The 20261-nt window shown below is 35.2% G+C and overlaps 1 protein-coding gene across 1 annotated transcript; it reads left to right on the top strand.

Moving 5' to 3' along the window:
* Nucleotides 1-2721: 2721 nt before the first annotated feature.
* On the top strand, nucleotides 2722-19490 carry LOC139693730 (U3 small nucleolar RNA-associated protein 14 homolog C). The gene is made up of 12 exons (XM_071591994.1): nucleotides 2722-3017; nucleotides 4009-4216; nucleotides 4467-4622; nucleotides 4899-4985; nucleotides 5074-5198; nucleotides 5972-6173; nucleotides 7708-8519; nucleotides 8812-8924; nucleotides 10347-10443; nucleotides 13132-13351; nucleotides 14810-15064; nucleotides 17693-19490. Exons 1-11 carry the CDS (start codon nucleotides 2923-2925, stop codon nucleotides 15041-15043), a joined length of 2349 nt encoding a protein of 782 aa, XP_071448095.1. The 5' UTR covers nucleotides 2722-2922; the 3' UTR covers nucleotides 15044-15064; nucleotides 17693-19490.
* The last annotated feature ends 771 nt before the right edge of the window (nucleotides 19491-20261 follow it).

Raw genomic sequence — 20261 nt, 5'->3', positions numbered from 1 at the left:
CCAGGCATCCAAAGTAGTATTATTGAAACGACATTTGCCAATATGGACTGCCACATTAAAACGTGCCTGCAAATGCTTCATACTGAGAATAGAGGCTTTAAGTAATTGGGTGATTCAATGGATAAATTTTTTTATGATCATTTAGTTTTACTTTGCTCCAAAAAGTTTTGTGTAGTGTAACTGATACAAAAACTAATTCCGAAATTTTGGCATCTCTTGTACCTTTATAGTGAGATACCGGATGCGAGCATTTAAGTTGTGTAATTAGTCAATTGCTGCTCAATCCAATTCTCTCAGTTTGTGTAACAGATTGAATTACTGATTTGGTTCATTTAACTTATTGCCCATTCATTTCCCTAGCAATGATGATATGTTGTTTTGAATCTCAAATTATTGATACCTGATGCTTGCAAAATCTAATTTTATTTTTTAGTAGTTTTGTTGTGTAAAGGGATAAAAAATGGTCAGGCAAATACAGCCACTTTTTTATTAATTGCTCAACCTGTAAAGTAGTACAGCTTAATGTTGTGTTGAAACTAGTACCAAAATATATTTTTGGTTAAAATGTTAATTTCATAAAAAAATTTCCATTTTGGTGAACATGTAATAAATTTTTTATAACCATGGAAGTGTAAAATGCTCTTCGATTGCATTAGAAAGATCGTAGAGATTGTGCGTTGTATGGATTTCCTTGCAGTCTGTGCAATTGGATTTTTTTCAGGGCTTCGACCTCGCAAACTTTGAGATACTATTTCCATTTGCATTCCTGTGTACATTCACCATTTACAAGTAACCTAATATGCTGGAGTCTGTGGTGGTGGGTTAACCCCCTCTCCTGCCAATCCAGAGGTTGTGTGGGTTCGAGTCCCACATAGGTGGGTATTCCTCCACCTAGGGCATGGATATGGTTCTAAATTGTGTAATGTATAAGGGTAGGTGGAAGAAGGGACTATGAAGTCTCAATTTCACCCCAATGCAGTCATTAAATAAATTTTTTGTAACCTATATTTTGTCTCCAGTGATTTTGTTTTTCCAAGGAAATCCAAATGTTTGTCTTTGTAACTGGTCAAGGAATTTTTATTTGGCTCTGGCACTGAGCCTGTTGTACATTGCACAAACGTTTACTAATGGTTTGTCTCAGAATTGGGCCTGATTAAGTGTGAAATCTATAAGTATTTCAGTTTTTTTGCTGAATTCTGTGCTTAATAGATACTTAATGCCTTAGGACTTCACCATTAATGGTTCAAAATTGCAGTAAGATGTTTTACTTATTGCAGCTTTAGCCATGGTTTGATAATGCAGTGAAGCAGCCTGGAATTCACAGGAACTAAATGAATTATCTACAGGAAAGGTTATTAGCCTATATATATTTTTTCTTATTATTCTCTGTGAGCTTCGAATGAATTCTTCTACTTGTCCATATTTGTTGTACTGAGATTAATATACCATTGATATTGTTTATTAATGAGCATATATAAAGTCAAAGATTAATTATAATTGCAATACCAAGTATGAATTTTCTAGTCCACCAAAATGGAACCTTCCCCTTGCCAAAATTGAAAATATTGCTCCAGAACTACTATTTGATTGATTATACGTGGAATATTAGGCTGTGGCATTGTAGCTAATATTCCTAAATCATTTTTTCCTAGGCTCCCATTCCAAGTTTAGTGGTCTCTCAATAATTACAATACTGCCACTTTGAATTGCATTTATGTGTGCAAAATGCATTATCGTTTCATGTTGTGCAGCAGCAATTTCTTTGCAGCTCATCTCAGCTACCCCAGCAGTATCTTGAACAAGTTTTGCATGGTATCAGGCTTCTGCCAATTTGGCTAAGAGTGGGCATTTGATTGTCTGTTATGAGAGAGAGATGTACAACCTAGGGGTACCCTCATGGAACCGTCCTCTCAGTTGATGTCACGTCTTTGGGGCAACACTGGTCCTTTAATGAACGATAATTTTTAATGAAGTTAGGAGATTAGAATAAGTTAAACAGCTGCTGGGTGATGTTTAAAGGTGATTGAAACTAATTTTGTAAGCCTTCAAATAAATACAGTTTTCTCATTTGGATTACTGTATAATACCAATTGATTGATGCTTTGGTTGCTATTTTGATAAATATGTTAAATGCTTGGGACGTTGTTAATCATAACAATGGTTATCCATTAAGGGCATAATATAATCATTTCGTACATGGTTGTTCTATCCTGGCACTATCTTGAATCATTGTCTCAAGAGCAGCTACTCCATTATGAAAAACAGCAGAACTAAGAAGTATTACTGTACTGGACAACGTATTCGGGTTCTTATAACGGAGCTAAAATCGAGAGTTCTTTTTAAAAGTTGAAAAATATTACGTTAGGTGTCATTCGCGGATAAATTTTATATTGTAAACAGATACTGAAATTCCATCATTCATTTTTACAGACACATGATACTCCATGGATTATTTAAATAAATGTAATTACTCGTTAAATATCTATTACCGGAAGTGAAAAGATTTTCCCTGTCATTTGCGGCAAGAAGAGCAATTTTGAATATGCTCTAAGTGTCGCGAAAAGATCTTCCCTTTGGCTTTCATACAAAGGAAGAGTGGAAAACCAGAATTTTAAAACGCGCTATCTTCACTCTACAAACAATTGAAACATTTTAAAGAGCAATGCGCGAGTGGGCGAAATTCGGAATGGTGGTAACCCTGCTATCCACTGATGACAACCACGTGTGTTTTGGTCAGCTGAAGGGTGTTAAGACATTGATAACATTTGGTTTTCTTGTTAAAGTATTATGTAGAGAAATGGAGGATTTTTAAATAGGAATTATTTTATACCCAAGTATTTTGTGAAATCTTTCTTGATTGCATTTTTTGACTTCAGACTGTACCAACGATATTAACATTGTTCGTTAGTTAAAGTTAAAAAGATGGAAGAAAATTTCTCAGACGAGGAGTTGCTCGACACGCAACATTCTGCTTTGCTGCGAAACACAGCCTTCACCTATGGGAAAAAGTTTCAAAGGTAAGTTCGTGCGTGTATCATAACGTATTCATGCTTAGCCCAACCATTTTAGTTAATTGCTATGTTTATTTTTTCTCTGAATTGTCATTTTGGTAAATGTTATTTTCTCCATATGAGCTGACATAAGTCGTGAAAATAAAATGACCACATTCCACACACTCAACTCGCATATCAATCTCTCTTCTCTATCATTCGTTCGAAGGCTAGTTCGTGAGATACACCTTCGGTGTAGTCATAACCAATCTCGGCTATATGTCGATTGAGGGGGCTTGTGGTCGTTGCTATCCGCTTTATATAGTTCAAAATAGCCTTCTGTAGTTGTGGGTTATTCTTGAATTCTTCATGATTGCCAGCATATTGTTCCTATCAGAGTCAATTACTGTCTGATCACCTTGATAAAAAGCTAAATTCGTTCAGAGTAATGAAATTCAGACCATTAATTCCTTTTATAGTTTTGTGACAAATTTAATATGTTATCATCTATGGGTAAGGCTTTAAGGAGTAATGATTTCTAAACTCTGTTGAGTTCAGTTAACTGTGAAAATATTTGGGCAGTATCCACACAAAATTCGTCATAAAAGCCATAAAAGAAATAACTGGTATATATAGTGTATGAAAGTCCATTATAGTGAGTTACATGACCTGTATGATTTGACTTTGAATGACTCATGAGCATTTGGAAACTCATAAAATGAATGTAGTTAATGAAAGTTATATCTTTTGTGGGTGTGAGGATAATTATGTTTTTCCTATAATGTAATAATTAAGTAGCCCACAATGTTGCTCCTAATTAAGGGGTATCAACTTCCATGAAAGTTATAATACTTATCCTTCATGAAAACTGGGTTACGAGAAGGTTTTCTGGTAGGATAGGCCGCTCTGTGTGTGAATATATTGTTTGAATTTTTTACTCCAACGTTATGCATGTTTAATTTTATAAATAGTGACAATGTTTGTTGTGGTTCCTTTCAACAACATTTAAATTTTTCAGAATCAAACCACCCAGTAGAAATGAGCCGTCACTAGAGATATCTGAATTTCATCTGGTACGCAAAGGGGAAAAAAAGGGATTGGTAAAAGATTTGACATTATCATTGGATAAAGCTGGGAAACATGCCATAGTGAGCCAAAAAGTGAAAAAGGTTCAAAAGCTGATCAAGCCCCTGCCGGCACCCCTGGAGAAACCGGAGGCTGAAAAGGTACCTGGAAAATTGCCCTCCTAATACATAACAGAATCATTTTCTATTCTTTTGCATATTTTACTATAATTTCCATATTATGTAATTTTTTCTATTTAGTTTGCTTTTTTATCTACATGTTGTTATTTTAATGTATAGCATTTCTAGAATTCTTCTGAGTGATCTGCAATTAACATTTACATTGTATGTATGTACTCTATCATATCCAACTACAACTGTATCAAGTAATTCTTTAAAATACTCATTTCAGATCAAGAGGACTGTAGCTTTTAATGCAACTAAATCATTGTTAAACCGTTGGGATCCAATTGTAAGCGCCAATCGTGTTGTTGATCAGCTCAGCTTCCCCTTGAATGTTCCATTCTTCAAATTGAGGTCACCAAATGAATTTCTCAGCAATCCCTATGTAAGTCACCAATATAACTAAGCCAATTAATTCTTAAGACAGTGGGAGGAATGAAGTCTTCCATGATGAATTGCAGGTTTTCATTGTTGCTCATCCTAAAGACTCGTCATTTGTGATAAATAGTGTATTGGCATCCTATCAGTCACTGCATGATGACCTAGAATGAAACAAGCATGTGTCTGTTCTAGGTATTAAAGCTTTTTTAATGATTGTCTCCAAATAATGATTCCAATTTTCATATTCTTTTTGCTCATGGTTACATCTTGTTTTTTCAAGGGGAAAACTCCTTTAGAGAAGGAAGTAGAAAGCATTTTGTCAAGACTCTCAGGGAAAAAAAAGGAAGAGGAGAAAGATTATAATTCGGTAAGTATTTGGAATTTAATTAATATTAGTCACTTTTACCATTTTTATTCTTACATTTGATTTTTGTTTTAATTCATTCATTTTTCAGAAAAAAGTATTCTTTCTAAACCGGAAGGAGATAATGGAGCAAAGGCGTGAGTTGGCACGGCTAAGAGCGCAGCAGTCATACAAAGAGTCCAAAGCCAGGCAGCAGAATAAAATTAAGAGTAAAAAGTACGGTATTTTGCATGCAATGTTCTTATTTTACTGTGTACAGCAAAACTTATTCATGAAAAAACATGTTATGACAATTCTTTTTTGAAGCCTTTAAGTTAAAATTACTTAACGTTGTAATGCTGCCATTTGGTTGCCATGAAATTTAAAATTTTAATTATTCAGATGAAGTTTAATGCTCCTGTCCTACATATCAGATTCAATTAATAGATTTTAACAAATTTCTACTTTTAACTGCAATTTTTTCCATCAGAGATATTATTTTTTTGCAGGAAATTATTCTTTGATTGAACTGAAACTAAAACATGATAGCATTGTTTTTGAGGCTATAAAAAATTCTAGTTAGCAAATGAAACTGTTATTAAAGATAGCAGGCATATGCCCATAATTAAATGATGAACCAAAACTATGAGCACGATATTTAAGCATTAATAATTATCAATATAATCACAAAGAAAAGTTATGATAGTTATAATTACTCTTAGGGTTCATTCTTGCAACACTGGCTTTTATTGGCGAGGTTGATTAAAAATGATTCACTCTATTAACCATTAATTCCAGTCAGGTTTATTAATTGAGATAGCTTGTCCTAAATAATGAAAGTAATTAGAGCTTGGAAAAAAAATCTAATTTTTCACCTCAATCTCAATAATGAGTGAACTAAACAAGTTGTCATTTTATGATTGTATTGCTTTTTATGATTATGCTGAAAACATTCAAGCTCACAGAAATGCTCCTTCTATTGTTAAGGATATATTTTTTTCTTTGTTAAGATACCACCGCATTCTTCGCCGGGAGCGTACAAAGAAACAGTTAAAAGAATTTGAAGAACTAATGAAGGTTGATCCTGAAGCAGCCTTAAAGAAACTAGAGGAGTTGGAAAATACAAGAGCAGAGGAGAGGCTTACTCTTCGCCATCGCAGCACTGGCCAGTGGGCTCGCAACAGGGCTGTCCATGCAAAATATGATAAACAGGTGATGGTTAACTGTTATATTTTGTCTTCTTAGCATCAAGCCCGCTTTTAATCTAATAAATTCCATTCAATATAAAACATTCAGCCGCCATAAAAATTATGCTTGAATAGTTAAAATGTCGCTACAATAATAATGGCATATCAGCAAGCACAATGACGAAATACTTTGTGGCATAATAAAAAATGACAATATGCTATAACCAATGAAGTTATGCCTTCTGTTTTACGTTAAGTGCTCAAATTGCAGTGAATTCCACTTCTACTACATCAGTTAATTCTTACCACAGCTGCCTGAAATTTTCAGGAGTGCGAACTACATTTTATGACTTATGCATTCTAAGTTTGAAATATTCAACGTCTTTATTGGTATAAATGTTAACTGTTATTGAGGATCACAGGATCATGTCTTGGCTTATAATTTTATTGGAGACTTAACTTCAGCTAAGCCATACTAAATAATACACTGTGGTTGTAGTTTTCTTTTACAATTAGGGTGATATCTATCTAATTTAAGTGCAATATAAATAACTAATTTTTTATTAGAAAGTTGAAAATGAAATCACTAAGTTTCTGCTTGTGCCAAATAGGGCTTAATTGCCTGTCCCTCAAGATCATAATGTGCCAGAATGGCTTAGTCTGTTGCAGAAATATTTGTTTTTCTGTTTTTATGTTCCCGTAACAATATCCTGTGTGTTATTTGGTGTTTGGAAGTAGGAATTGTAAACATTTTTAATTACTAGTAAAGAAACTTGTGGCTTTAATTTTCTGTTTAAATGCAGTGGTCTGCTCTATGCAATGTTTTCAATGTGGTGTGTGTGCTTTGGACCTCTCCATTTATCCTCCAATCAATTTTTCCTAATTTTGTGAGCGGTGAAAATAACACATTGTATTATTTTAAGTTTAAAGATTGCGACTAAAAAATTGCCTGCAGAATATTAATATTAGTTTCTACATCAATTTCTCTCTGAAAACATGCACATTCAACAACAAAGCCTCAGAATTTTTGCAATTATTTAGTAATGGAGGCTGGCACTAATAGGGTTAAAACTTAAAATGTTTACTGGCTTTGGTCATTAAATTCTCAGAATCCAAATGATTGCTTTTTAATTTCAAAGAGTGTAAGTGGCAGATAATGCACTAAAGGAGGTGAGAACAATGCCTTGCAAAAACCTTGAGAGCATAAATGCTACTTAGCCCCTAACTACATTCAGTAATGTCAAGGGTTACTTGATAAAAATATCGTTGCTTTCCACTACAAAATGCGCTCACCTTTTGCAGTTAAAGAAAAATAGTCCTTTAGAGATTTAAAATAGTTTTTAAATACCTAAGCTAGACCAAAGATAAACATGCATTGTGAAAGTTAGAGTAAAGAAAACTGTATCCGTGGTGAATTTCTACTCTATTGTGCCAGTTAAACATGCTTCTTGGTCTGTGAAGGGAAAACCTTTTGTCCAGAAAACCTGGAAAGGTTTGAGAAAATCAAAAAAATACAGAATTGTGTTGTTTCAAATCTTTCATTTATTTTCTTTTTTCAGTCTCGTGAAATGTTAGCCCAACAGCTTCGCTTGGGAAAAGAGCTGACACAAAAAGTTCGTGTTTCAGACAGTAGTGATGGTGAAGAAGACATGACTGAAGGCAATGAACTGGCAAATCATGAGAACAATCCATGGTTGAAGAAGGGTTCTGATGAATACCAGGAATTTATCACTGGCTACAGGAAATTTTGGGGGGATCAGTTGAAAAATAAAACTGAGGATGACACTAAACGGTTCAATAATGAGAATCGTGTGCCAACGGTAATCAATTCAGATTTCCCAGCAGGAAGTGCGAGTGAAAAAGTTGATGGTAAGGAAAGTGCAAAATTCAATTCTGTCAGTGCAGCCTTGACTAAATTTGGATTCATTGTTAGTGATACAAAGGAAGAGAATCTAGTGCTTAAAAGGGATTCTTCTGTGAAGAGAGTAAATTGTGACTGGGAGTGTACAGTGCTTGCTGAGTCAATGAGAGACAATGAAAAGAGGGTAAATAAAAGAGGAAAGAAAAAGGTCCGGAGGGAAGTTGGTGCTGAAGGTTCAGCAGAAAAGCCTATTGATAGGGATTTGGATGATTTATTTGAGGAGATGGAAGTTTCTTTGAAAAGTAAGGCACAGGATAAAATATCTCTACTTAAGTCAGATATTAATGCTGAACCATTATTAGAAGAGAATGAGAAGTCATCTGGTGCAAGAAAGGAGAAAAAGAATAGTTCACGAAGCTTGCAGGAAAAGAAAAACTCTCAAAGTTTTATGGATGAAACTACAACTTCTCTGGGGACACATAGTGGAAATAAGCCGAGCATTACTGAAAGGTTTGTGCTGCATTTTTTATTATAATTATATTTTGATGGTATTGCCATTTACTCATTCTTACAAATAGTTTATCTTCTATGGAATCCATTATTCAGACATGTGCATAACATTCTTTTTCATAAGTAATATCAAAGTTTGTGCTGGGATGCTGTATATTTTTTCAGATGTCATCAGTAGTAGCTAATATAAGTTTTCAATTTGGGACACTTTCTGTTTTTTAGTTTTAATTGATTATATAAAGTTCAATTGAATAAGTCCTGCATCATCGTTCACCTATTTTTTTCTTTCCAGACCTTCCATGAACCTCTATTCAAAAAGTAATACCACTGTAGAAATAGATCCAAAAAAATTTATTTCAATTGATGACAATAAGCCCCTGAACAGTGGAATTCCAAGCATAATAGGTAATGTAATATTTTTCTGTTCAGACAATAAATTTATAGAGTTAAGGATATAAGGTATTTAAGGATTAGCCTATCAAAAAACTACTTTCTGGATTTTGTACAATGCATATGTGTGTCAATGACTTAAGTTTGTGTTAAATGACTGTGAAATTCATTTTTCTAATATTCAAGATAGGTAAGGATGAAGGGAATGGAAAATGTTTATTTTGTTGAATTTCTGTATTTAGTATCAGTTGGTTAGCTAATTTTTTATTTTACTATCAGGTTTCAATGTATTACATCATCATCATCAGGTAACAAAGTGAAGTTGTGTGCCGTCTTATATACATTTAAGATTCCGGAAGGAGGGGAGAGGATTTGGTAGGAAACGTACTAGTAGTAGTATTTATGGGAGGCAACCGACAGCTAAGGTCATTTGCACCATAGGAGATGAATAGGAAAGGATATAGGGTGGAGAGAAAGCCAGCGTCGGCATTAGCCTACTCTTTACGAAAGGTGCCAAGGGGTCGGCAGCTTAACGTCCCATCCGACAGATGATGTACTCACTCAAAGTGCCCTCCACAAAGCGCCTCGTAGGGATCAAGATACCTCTGAAAAATATTCAACACCGCCGGGATTTGAACCCGGGCCTCCCGGGTGGGAAGCCAGTACAATAGCCACCACACCATCTCGATCCCCGGTGGGGAAACGAGGGGGGAAGACAAGGAAGACGTTTACAAAGGATAGTGGAAAAACAGATTTTTGACCTTTTTAAAAACAGTGCACAGTTCATGTTTTTCCTTTGGTTCAATTCATGTTGCATCCATTGAGAGTTTACTCCTTATGAAGGCTGCATATACCTTTCATCAATCTCACTGTTCATGTGTTTGGATACTGACTGGAGGGCCCAGGTTTGATTTCCATTGACTTTTAACATCCAATGCTATGATTTTTTGCTACTAGATCTTCCTGGGAAATCACAGGTGGCACCGGGAAATGAACTTAGCGCCTATCCTGATGTGCAAATGTCACTGGTCTAGATTTGGCATAGATTTGGGTGAGCTCTACTTACAGCTAACCTTTTTGTTGGCATTTGTGGTAGTCAGCATTTCTTTTAGTTAACAATTAAAAATTTAGTTAACAAAGGAAAAGTGTGGCCCAACTGAAAAGATAACACTGGACTTCTGACGCTTTAAATCAATGTAAGATGTCTATTACATTTCCGCTGAAGAAGGGAATTGGAATGCTGCTAAAACTATAGTGTAATATATTTTGTCTAAGTAATACCGAAGAGAAAAATGTATATCCCCTAAGTAGTTCCATGAGCTTCAATCCCGTCATGTTTCCATTTGAAAAGTTCTTGATTTTTTATCTTAATGGTCCATTGATTGTTTTTCTGATAAATAATAAAAATGTATTCTGATATTTTTATTTTTTCTGCAGAAACTGGTGATGATAATGAGGATGAATCAGCTTCCATGAGCAACTGCATCACCATTGCAGCGGCATTTACAGAAGATGATGTTGTTACAGAATTCAAGTAAGTACTCAGTTGTCATTTTTGCAAGGCTTAAATGTCCTGAGCAATGAGAATTAAAAATCACAGAGAGCTAATTTCCATCCCACTTCAATATAGAAACAATAAGATATGCTATGTGCTATCTACCCTGTGTCAAGGAATACCAAAAGTTGTCATTGGCTATATTTTTTACAATAATCAGCATTGGTGCATTTAACGTTCAGTTATTTTTGCTGGAAAACTACTGCAAAGATTATCTAAAAAATCATAATAGATGTCATTTTATAAAAGACCTTGCAGAAAACAAAACCTCTAAAGATCTTCAAAGACCTTGTCATATATCCAATTTGTCCCAGGGCTTAAGATAAAGAGCTGCAGATAATGGTGAGGTAGAGATAGAACCAGGGCTTGTCAAGTCATCTGGCAGTTCCAAAGGTGTAAGCGACGATAGAAAAAAAGGCAGTAAAGATATCCCCAGAAAAAGTTCTATTAGTAAATGGGAAAAAATCAACTGACAAAGCATTGGTTCATAGTCAATGAAAAATTAATTTTTTAGAGATAAAAGAGTGGTATTTCTGTTGCTTGAATTAAAATCAGTAATAAAAATTTTTATTACCAAACCATTTTGCTGGAATGCCTTGAAAAACAAGGTTGTTGTGTCATCTTCATCGTTAGTTTTTCAATCATAAGACTGGTTTACTGCCACCCTCCATTCTTCTCTAGTCATTGTTAATTCCCTCACCTCCTAAGAGCTTCTATGTTTTAATTCCTTGTAGATATGTCCTATTTTCACCGGTCTCTTTGTTTTCCTCATGAAATTTTACCTTCAATTTTCTAATGTTTCTAACTAATCTATTGTGCCCCATCAATTTCATTCTTCCTTGTTGCAGACTCCTATTATGCTGCCTCCTTCAAAATTTACCCTGCAACCTTCCTTCTCTTTACTATGCATAGTATTTCTTCTTTTTTTTTGTCGCTGTCTGTTCAATTTTTTCCATTCTCCTCCTCATCCATGTGTTAAAAGCCGCCTAATATATGCTTATCCTATTGCCTTCACAGCCAAATTTAAGAGCCATTACAAAACTATGTTCTGTATTGAAATATTCACTTAGTCTCTTCTTAATTAAGTTGCCTGTTGTCAACTCCCTCCTCTTTGTAAAAGCTTCTTTACCTAAAAGATTTCTTGTTTTAATTTCATTACTACCTCATTAATTTTGGTATAACATGCTTCCTAAATATATATTCTATCTACTCCAATTTATGCCATACTGCAATAGCAGTTATTAAGTAACGTATAATTTAGCCTTCCTTTCTTGAGAACCTTAATTTTTTATCAATACGAGGTTTGTTAAAAAGTTTCCAAACTTTTTGAATAGCACGACTCCAGTTAGTTATTTTTTAATGTGCTTGGAGGCTTGGTGTCCATGGAAACTTCCCAAATAACCACCTTCAATCACTTTGTTGATGTCTTGTTTTGTTGATTAGTTACGTTGGTTTATGTGAAGGGGTTTTCATGGAGTGCAGTAAAAAATGGATCTGCTGAAATGAGCTCTTTTCAGCAGCAGCATTATTCTTTGAAATTCTGCGTGAAACTTTGCAAATCCTCCCCTTAAACTTTTGACTTGATTACCAAGACTTATGGTGAGAATGCTATGAAAGGTACCACGTGTTACAAGAGATTTTGTCGGTTCATAAAGGGGTGGCAATCAATGGAAGGCAATGAGTATTCAAGAAGACCATCAGCATCGACTGCTTATCACCACAATGAGAAAGTGAATGATCTTGTCTGTGCAAATCGACGTTTGACCGTCAGGAAACTTGAAGAAGACTTGCATCTCCATTGGTTTGTGCTATTAAATCCTGACTGAAAAATTGAGGATGCATGGAGTTGCTGCCAAATTTGTGCCTCGCGCGATGACAGCAGACAATAAACAACATCGAGTTTGTCAGGAACTGTGTGATCGAGCTACAGAGGAGGAAAATTTCTTGTCCAGGATCATAGCAGGTGATGAGTCATGGTTTTATGGATATGACATTGAAACAAAAAGTGCAATCTTCGTAATGGATTGGTGAAACATCCCCCCACCTCAAAAAAACCTCGACAAGTTTGCTCAGATGTCAAGGTGTGGTTGACTGATTTTTTTCGATCCAAAGGGATTTGTGAATAATGAATACCTACCTTAAGGCCTGACAGTCAACACGGAGTACTCATGAGTTTTTAGCCAAAAAACCGCTGTACTTCCGCCTCCACCCTTCTCACTAGACCTGGCCCCATGTGACTTTTCCCTGCTACCCAAACTAAAAACCCCACTCAAAGGAAAAAGATTTGTTACCATTCCAGAGGTAGAAAAAAATTTGACAGAGGAGCTCATGAGCGTTTCGAAAGAAGTATTCCACGACTGCTTCAGAAAGTGGAAACACCATTGGAATAAGTGTATACATTGGGGGAGGAGACGACTTCGAAGTGGATCCTGACCAATAATTTGTTAGTGAAGTATTTATTTTGTAATAAAAAATGTGGTAACATTTTGAACAGACCTCATATTATCACATTATGTGTTAATATTTTATATTCCCACATTAGATCATGCTTTTATTCAAAATTTATGAAACCAGTGGAGGCCTACCAAGTAACTTGAATAAAAGTGTCTTTTCAACTGATTAATCATTCATTATTAACCTCCTTTTTCATTTCTCATTGGAATATAGACAAGAAAAGGAAGCAATAGTAGAAGAGAACAAACCAAAGGACATTGATTTAACTTTGCCCGGCTGGGGAGAGTGGGCTGGTAAAGGTGTACCAGAGGTGTCAAGAAGGAAAAAGAAGCGCTTCATTTTCAAGGTGTCGCAGCATATACCTCGCAAGGATGACAAAAAAGAATCTGTGATCATTAATGAAAATGCTGATGTTAAAGCAAGAACTCACCAGGTAACTGAGTTAATATAATTTCATTTATTTACGTAAAATCATGTTTGTCTCACTGAAATATATATTTTTGTCTTATTCATTTGGATTGCACCATTGATAAATTCCCTCTGAATGGATATTGTTGAAAGGTAGTGAATTCTATGTAAATGATGAAGAGTGTTGGAGTATATTAAATTTTTATGAAATGAAAAATCACGTATTTTAGCAACTTATAAATCCAAAGCCATACATTTTCCTAAGTTATTGTTCTGTGCACAATAATATTCCTATGAAAATCAAATCTTTTCATTTTCTCATTCAAAGTAATGGTTGGTGTCCAACAGTGATTGGTGGATATCAGCCAAACTTCATAAGATAGTAGAAAATGAAAATTAATTATGTCCTTATATTTGAACAAATCTTACAAATATCATGATTTCAAGGGTCCAGTGGACATTTCCTCCCAAGACATTTGTAATTTAAAGCTGTGAAATTAGAACTGTTTTACGTTTGGAACCCAGTAACCACTGCCAAATTTTGCTGCAGATGCTTCCTCAGTTGGCAGCAATGAATGTGTTTTCTACTTCACATCATAACTGATTATACATATACGAGGCCAGACATTCCTAATTCATCAATTATTATTATTATGTTTCTAATTTATCAATGTAATTCTGATGCCTTAATCCATGAAATATGTCGGGGTATTGATACGTGTGATAAAAAGTTCTTTGTTGCACATTAAAATTTATTCATAAGACCATCTGTCATGTGGGGCGTGTGGAAGAGGGGCGAGATATTTGACTCATCTGCTAGGGGTTTCTGATTTGATTCCTTGCAATGTATATTCCTTTTAGCCGGCCCTGGTGGTGGCAGGGTAACATCCTCACTTGCCAGCCCAGAGGTCATGGGTTAGGTTCTGACTTGTGGCCTATTCCTGATCTATTTGCCACCCTGGTGGGTTTTCGTTTGCTTAGGGTTTGGATGTTCATAATTGTCTTCAATGTAATGTCTAGGAATTAGCTGGAAGAAGGGCTTATAAAGTCTCAATCTTATCCCAGTAAAGTCATTAAATAAATAAGTCTAAGCCTTAGACCTATTGGCCATTTATATGCTGCCATGTTAGATTTGTTTGAAGTGTCCTATCACTGCTTAGTGAATTTCTTCCACTAGTTTTGGTTCCTTTCTTGGATATTTGGAAGATTCATTCTGCAAATATAAACTAAAAAATGGAGGCAACTTCATTTTCTCTGCCTTGCGTTGGCACTCATCTGAAGTGCATCGTGCTCAAGCAGAACTTTTTAAGTCCAAGAGAGACATGCTAATGTGGAATTTGGCACATGGCCTTACTCCTGCATTTAGTTTAGCACAAGTATTTTTTATTGATTTAATTATTATATGATCTTGGAAAACCTTTTCTCTTCATAGAACTCAGGAGTATTATCTGCTCAGTAGTTTGACTCTTCATTTCTCTTTCAGGTGAATGAATTGCCATATCCTTATGTTGGCGTAGAGACTTTTGAAGCCAGTATCCGTGCTCCAATTGGCTCAACATGGATTCCTGAAATGGCTCATGAAAAGCTAACCATTCCAAAAGTGACTACTTTGCAAGGTGCTGTCATTGAGCCTTTGACTGAAGATGCACTCTTAGATGAGTCAGAAATGAAGAATGGCTACAATCAGGATGAAGAATTCATCCCAGAAGAGCTGTGATGTGGAACTTAAAGTTAAGAGGTACGGAAATCTCTCTCTCATTTATTTTTTGAAAAATTAGGGGTTATGGTAGTCTGGTAAGTAGAGTGCTAGACCACAGATCAGAGGTTTAATTCCTGGGAAACCATAGGCAGCATAAGGAAAGGAACTGGACCCCATATCCTGATGAATTTTACATTCCGTATATGGCCTAGTACTAGGTGAGCTCTCCCCTTGCCTGTCAAACAGCCTTTCAGGTTAATAGCTGAAATTGATTTCTGTCTATAAAAATTTACTCTGTGTTTTCGAGTATGATCATTTCCGTTATCATTATCATTGTGTGATTATAGTCCGAAGTTAAATTAATGGTACTGGGATCTTCTTCTATTATTATCTTCTGTCTCATCTTGGCTGCTAATGTTTGCTTGAAAGCCATAACATAGACTCCACAAAAAAGAATTGCAGGTTAACTTCATTTGAGGTGCATAAACTTGTAATGCTCCATGATAACATATTTGGTCTATAAAATGGGGTAATTCACTTTAGCGAAATCGCAAGTTTATTCATGAATTTAATATGTTGTAATAAAAAATGATGCAAAGTTTTTCTTCTGCAATCAGTCAGTCGTTTATAAATAATTATGAAAATGAATAATTAGTATGAAAAAATCAAGGTGTGAATCTTAAGGTGACCAATGAAATTAGGTAAATGTTTTGGATGAAAGCTTGGTGCTGTTTGTAAAGTTGTATCAGTAGATGTGATGACCAAAAGGATATGGAACAATTTCAGAAGCAAGTGATACATATGAAATAGTGATGATAAATGGTAATATTAATGGTATGGTATTTTAATACTTTTACAACGTTAGTATCAGGAATAATGTTTTCCTGGCATGACTACATCACTGTGTGCTTGTACTGCATAGGCTTGTTGGTAAGGGGTCTGACCTTCAACCCATACCAATTGCCTTTGAGCATTCATTCTGGCTAGATCGTGTTTTTAGTGGGCCCCTGTCAAGTAACTTGGTGCAAGCGCAAAATTCAGCAAACAACAACAGTGGTATGTCATCAAATTTTGTTTGACTGGGGAAATTGGGTACGGAGACGTTGGGCATGATTCGCCGAGTGTTCAAGGATGAATGCATGTCACAAACTGCAGTTTTTAAGTTGTACAAGCTATTCAAAGATGGCTGAGAGAGCGCGTAGAATGAACCCAGTGCTGGACATCGGTCGACGTCAAGAACTGATGGCAAGGTGCAACGCATGCATCAAGTCCTGACTGTTGGTTAGGTGTGCACATGATCACACATCATATTAGCATTGATAAGATGACAGTGCACACCATTATCACTGAAAATTATTACTGCAAATATAACTGCATCACCTTTATCAATGCAAAAGATTTGCACTAAACTCGAGACTATTTCCTATTCCCAAGGGTGAAATTCTCTCTCAAAGGACATCACCATGGGATCCTAAGTGTATCAAAGAAGCTTGTGCATGTACCCTTATGGACCTTCCAGAATCTGCCTACAAGGGAACCTTCAAGTTGTGGAAAAGTCAATGGCAAAAGTATGTCGACACAAGGGTTTTACTTTGAATAATTTTGAGGCATTGTAAGCAATATCTAAAATCTATTTTTTCCAACACTTATTATACAAAATTGATGTGAATAATTTTGTGGACAGTATTAATGTGATGACAGGCTTCTTGAAAATTATAAACAATGTATTGGATGATGAAAAGTTAATGGCAAAGTATCGTTGACTTTGTTGACTTTATTCACTGTGTTTGTGCATTCTTTCAAGTCAAACATGAGTTAGTGAAAGATTTACATGCTTATAAATTTTCCGAGGTGACACACTATTTATTCTCATGTTTAGTTTGAATTTTGAAGACCAAAATTTTGGACAAGTTTTGTGGGTCAAGCAATACACAAATAATATTTTGAGAGGTTCAAATCTCTGCTCCAGAAATTCATACTACCTTATTTCCACTAGTAATAGGCTAGATGTTGTAGACAAAGAAACGCAGCAAACATCATGCAGTACACTTAGAAATGCAAGGATAAACATGTATTTCTTTCATTTATAGATTTAAATAAAAAACAAAATATCCCCAATAATTACACTTTATTCATTACTATTCAAGATACATAACCTGGAAACAAAACCACAGCGCGCTTTATGTCAGTATGGTATTTCTAAATTCAAAGGGAATACCTAGTTATTATCTCAATTCTGCTATCACTCTTGTCGTATAATGTAGCTCCTGCACCAAAATCATTCATTAATATGCATCTTCTTTCACATTAATTCTTGCTGGGGGTTGATGGCACCATGGCCATCCCACACTTGGTGTCAGCTGCTGAAGAAGTGTAAGTTTGTGATGAACTTCTGGTCTTCCATTGATAATACCTAATCAAGTTGTCATCTACAGCTAATGCATCCAGCTAGTTATAGGACAATGGGATAATTGGCAGATTTTTTTCCTGAAGGCTTTTTTGTCCTTAAGAATTACAACTTTGTTTTTCCTCCAAATCCTTAAGCAAGATATCAGCATATTGTGCCTTTGTCTTAAAGAAAGATTTCCTATTTCTTCAGTGTCTTTGATTACTTTTAGTTTCTAACTTCTGTAAAATCCTGTAACATTTTTAATCTTCTCATTTTAGGAACACTATCCAATCGACAGCAGATTGAATTCAACATTGTCAGTGTAGACGCTGAAAACTCTATCTGCATCAAGGAAACTGAAGTATTGGTGAAAGTGTGTCAGTATGTGCTAGCTAGTGTCTGGTGGCCTTGAGCAGCAGGCAAACAAGGCTCCCTCTGATCTCATGCTGTGCTATGAGGACCTGGGGGGCAGAGGAAGGGTCGACTCATCTACTCCTGGGACACAGGAGAAGGGCTGAAAGAGAGAAAGGAGGGACTTGCCCCTCCTTGAGACACACATGTCCTTTTTCGGTGGCAATATCTGAGGAAGGTGTGCATGGTACATACAATGAAGGTTCCTGTACATCATCTTCCTTCTTCTTCAAGGTTAAGGTCATGAGTTACCTTGGCAACTTTATGGGACTTCATCAATATCATTTGTGTGAACTCTCAGGATACCCTAATTGGTTCAGGAAACAAGTAACTCTACACATCTACATTCTCTCTAGTTACGCTACACTTTTTTCCTGTTTACAGACAGATATATAATCAGAATATGATGATACAAGGTTAATGTTAATTTACTTGTATTTGAAAAGATTATCTGTTTTTTTTTACATTAATGTGTGAATTTGCATAATTTTATTTAGTTTTCTGAGAGGAGGGACGAGATCAAGAGTTGGTGAAGAAGCGGGAAGTTATACCTAAACTCCTAACTAACTTCTATCCGACCTATGCCTTGGTTTCACCTGTGCCATTTTTAAATGCAAAAATTTAAGTATGACTGATACTTAAAGGTTCCCTTTTTCAAACCCTCAGAGTGTCTTTCGACATACCTGCTAAACCAGACTTTTGTGATTTTGGGTACTAGATCCTGAGAAATCATTGCTTGGCAAGTGAAATGAATTATCCTACCTTCCATCAGTGTGAGAATTTCATTCTTCATTATCCTCTTCCTACCTGTTAAACCTGATCCTCAGGCTGATGACTCTGGTTTGGGAATTTTTTTAGTAATTTATCCCTGGAATAAAAGTGTTGAGTGTATGATATTTTGGCTTTTGAAGTTCTCAATTTTCTTCTTTCATCAATAAGTTGTACTTATCGTAAATGTAATCTATGCCTTAGCATGAAGCAACTTACGGGAAACAACACTGATGACCTACTCTGAATAAGGGCTGCACGAAAGACAAGGCCTCATAATTGCATACTTGGGTTGTCAGTTTCAAAGTTTACATTTATATACAGGTTCCTCCTTACATTTTACATTGATTACGAGGAATAGATTTTGCATACTGTTGTCAATTGCATGTGAGCCATGGAAAATTCAAACATTGATGTAGGGTACAAGAGGTCCTGATTTATTGAAAGTTATTCACTGTTTAGTATATAAATATTATATACTTTTCTGTTGTGGTATTTTCCACCACTTGCTGTTGTAGCATTTTCTTTTTGAATCTTGGAATGAATATTTCGGTGTTTATTTCTATTTCTGAAAATAGAACAATAGAAAGATTAAAATAATAGTTAACATAGTTTTTCATGGAGCATAATTGCATTGGGAAAGGTTGTGAGCAACATTACATGTGTTTTAATACATATATAGTATATATGTGGCATACTGAAAACATCAAAATCAGTAAGAAAATTAAAAATGTTCAAAACACCAATATTATATGTGCATGAAATATAGTGGTTTAATATATAATGGAAATAAATTGATGAAATATATGTGTGGATGACCTCCATTATATTGTACTCTTTTTAAGTAATGTGGAATCCAGTACAGTGTGATCAACCTGCAAATACAATTTTATAAGGTAGTAAACATGGATTTCATTATTACTATGTTTATAATTTGTTTTTTTTATGGAATACAATGCATATTTTTAGATTGGCAAAGGTGGTCAAAGTAATTTTGATTCATTTGATGACAATGAATTATGGGAATCGTGCTTCCCATTTTACAGACAAATACAAAAAAGTACACAATGAACTGTCTTTCAATCTGTGTAGCAAAAGGTATAAAGCAAGTTTACAAAAATAAATAATGGATACTGGATCAGATTGCCACACTTCATCATCAGATTCAGGAGTGATGTTCTTACTTTCTGGTATTTTAAAAAATTTTCTGAGGATGTTGACATTGGCCTCACATGTGCTTTCTACAGTTTAAAATGCTGTCTTTAACTGATGCAGTTGTCTTTGATAGTCTCACATTTCTTTTGCAAAACGTTTCAAATTGTTTTTGTATGTGGGGAAAATATTACTTAATTGTGCTACAAAGGGACTGGGGTAGATTATATTTGTGGAATGTTAATGCTGAGCTGAAGTCAACCAGCTGGATTTCACTCACTCCAGGCTGAGGTTAGTTACATTCTTAGCCTAACCTTGGTTTTTCTGAATACCATTAATTTTTTATGGAATTTTGTAAGGCTAATAATAAGAATTTTTTAATGTGCACATATTACCCCAAATTTATAAAAATTTCATATATTTATTTTTACCGTAGAAAATTGGCCCATGTAGTAGTAGTTTTGAGGGGAGGCGACCGACAGCTAAGGTCATTTGTGCCATAGGGGATGGATAGGA

The sequence above is a fragment of the Hetaerina americana genome, unplaced genomic scaffold (genome assembly GCF_022747635.1).
Source record: "Hetaerina americana unplaced genomic scaffold, ioHetAmer1.1.p SCAF_5, whole genome shotgun sequence".
NCBI lineage: Eukaryota > Metazoa > Arthropoda > Insecta > Odonata > Calopterygidae > Hetaerina > Hetaerina americana.
Note: the sequence above shows the minus strand (reverse complement) of the source record. Positions and strands in the feature narration are given on the sequence as shown.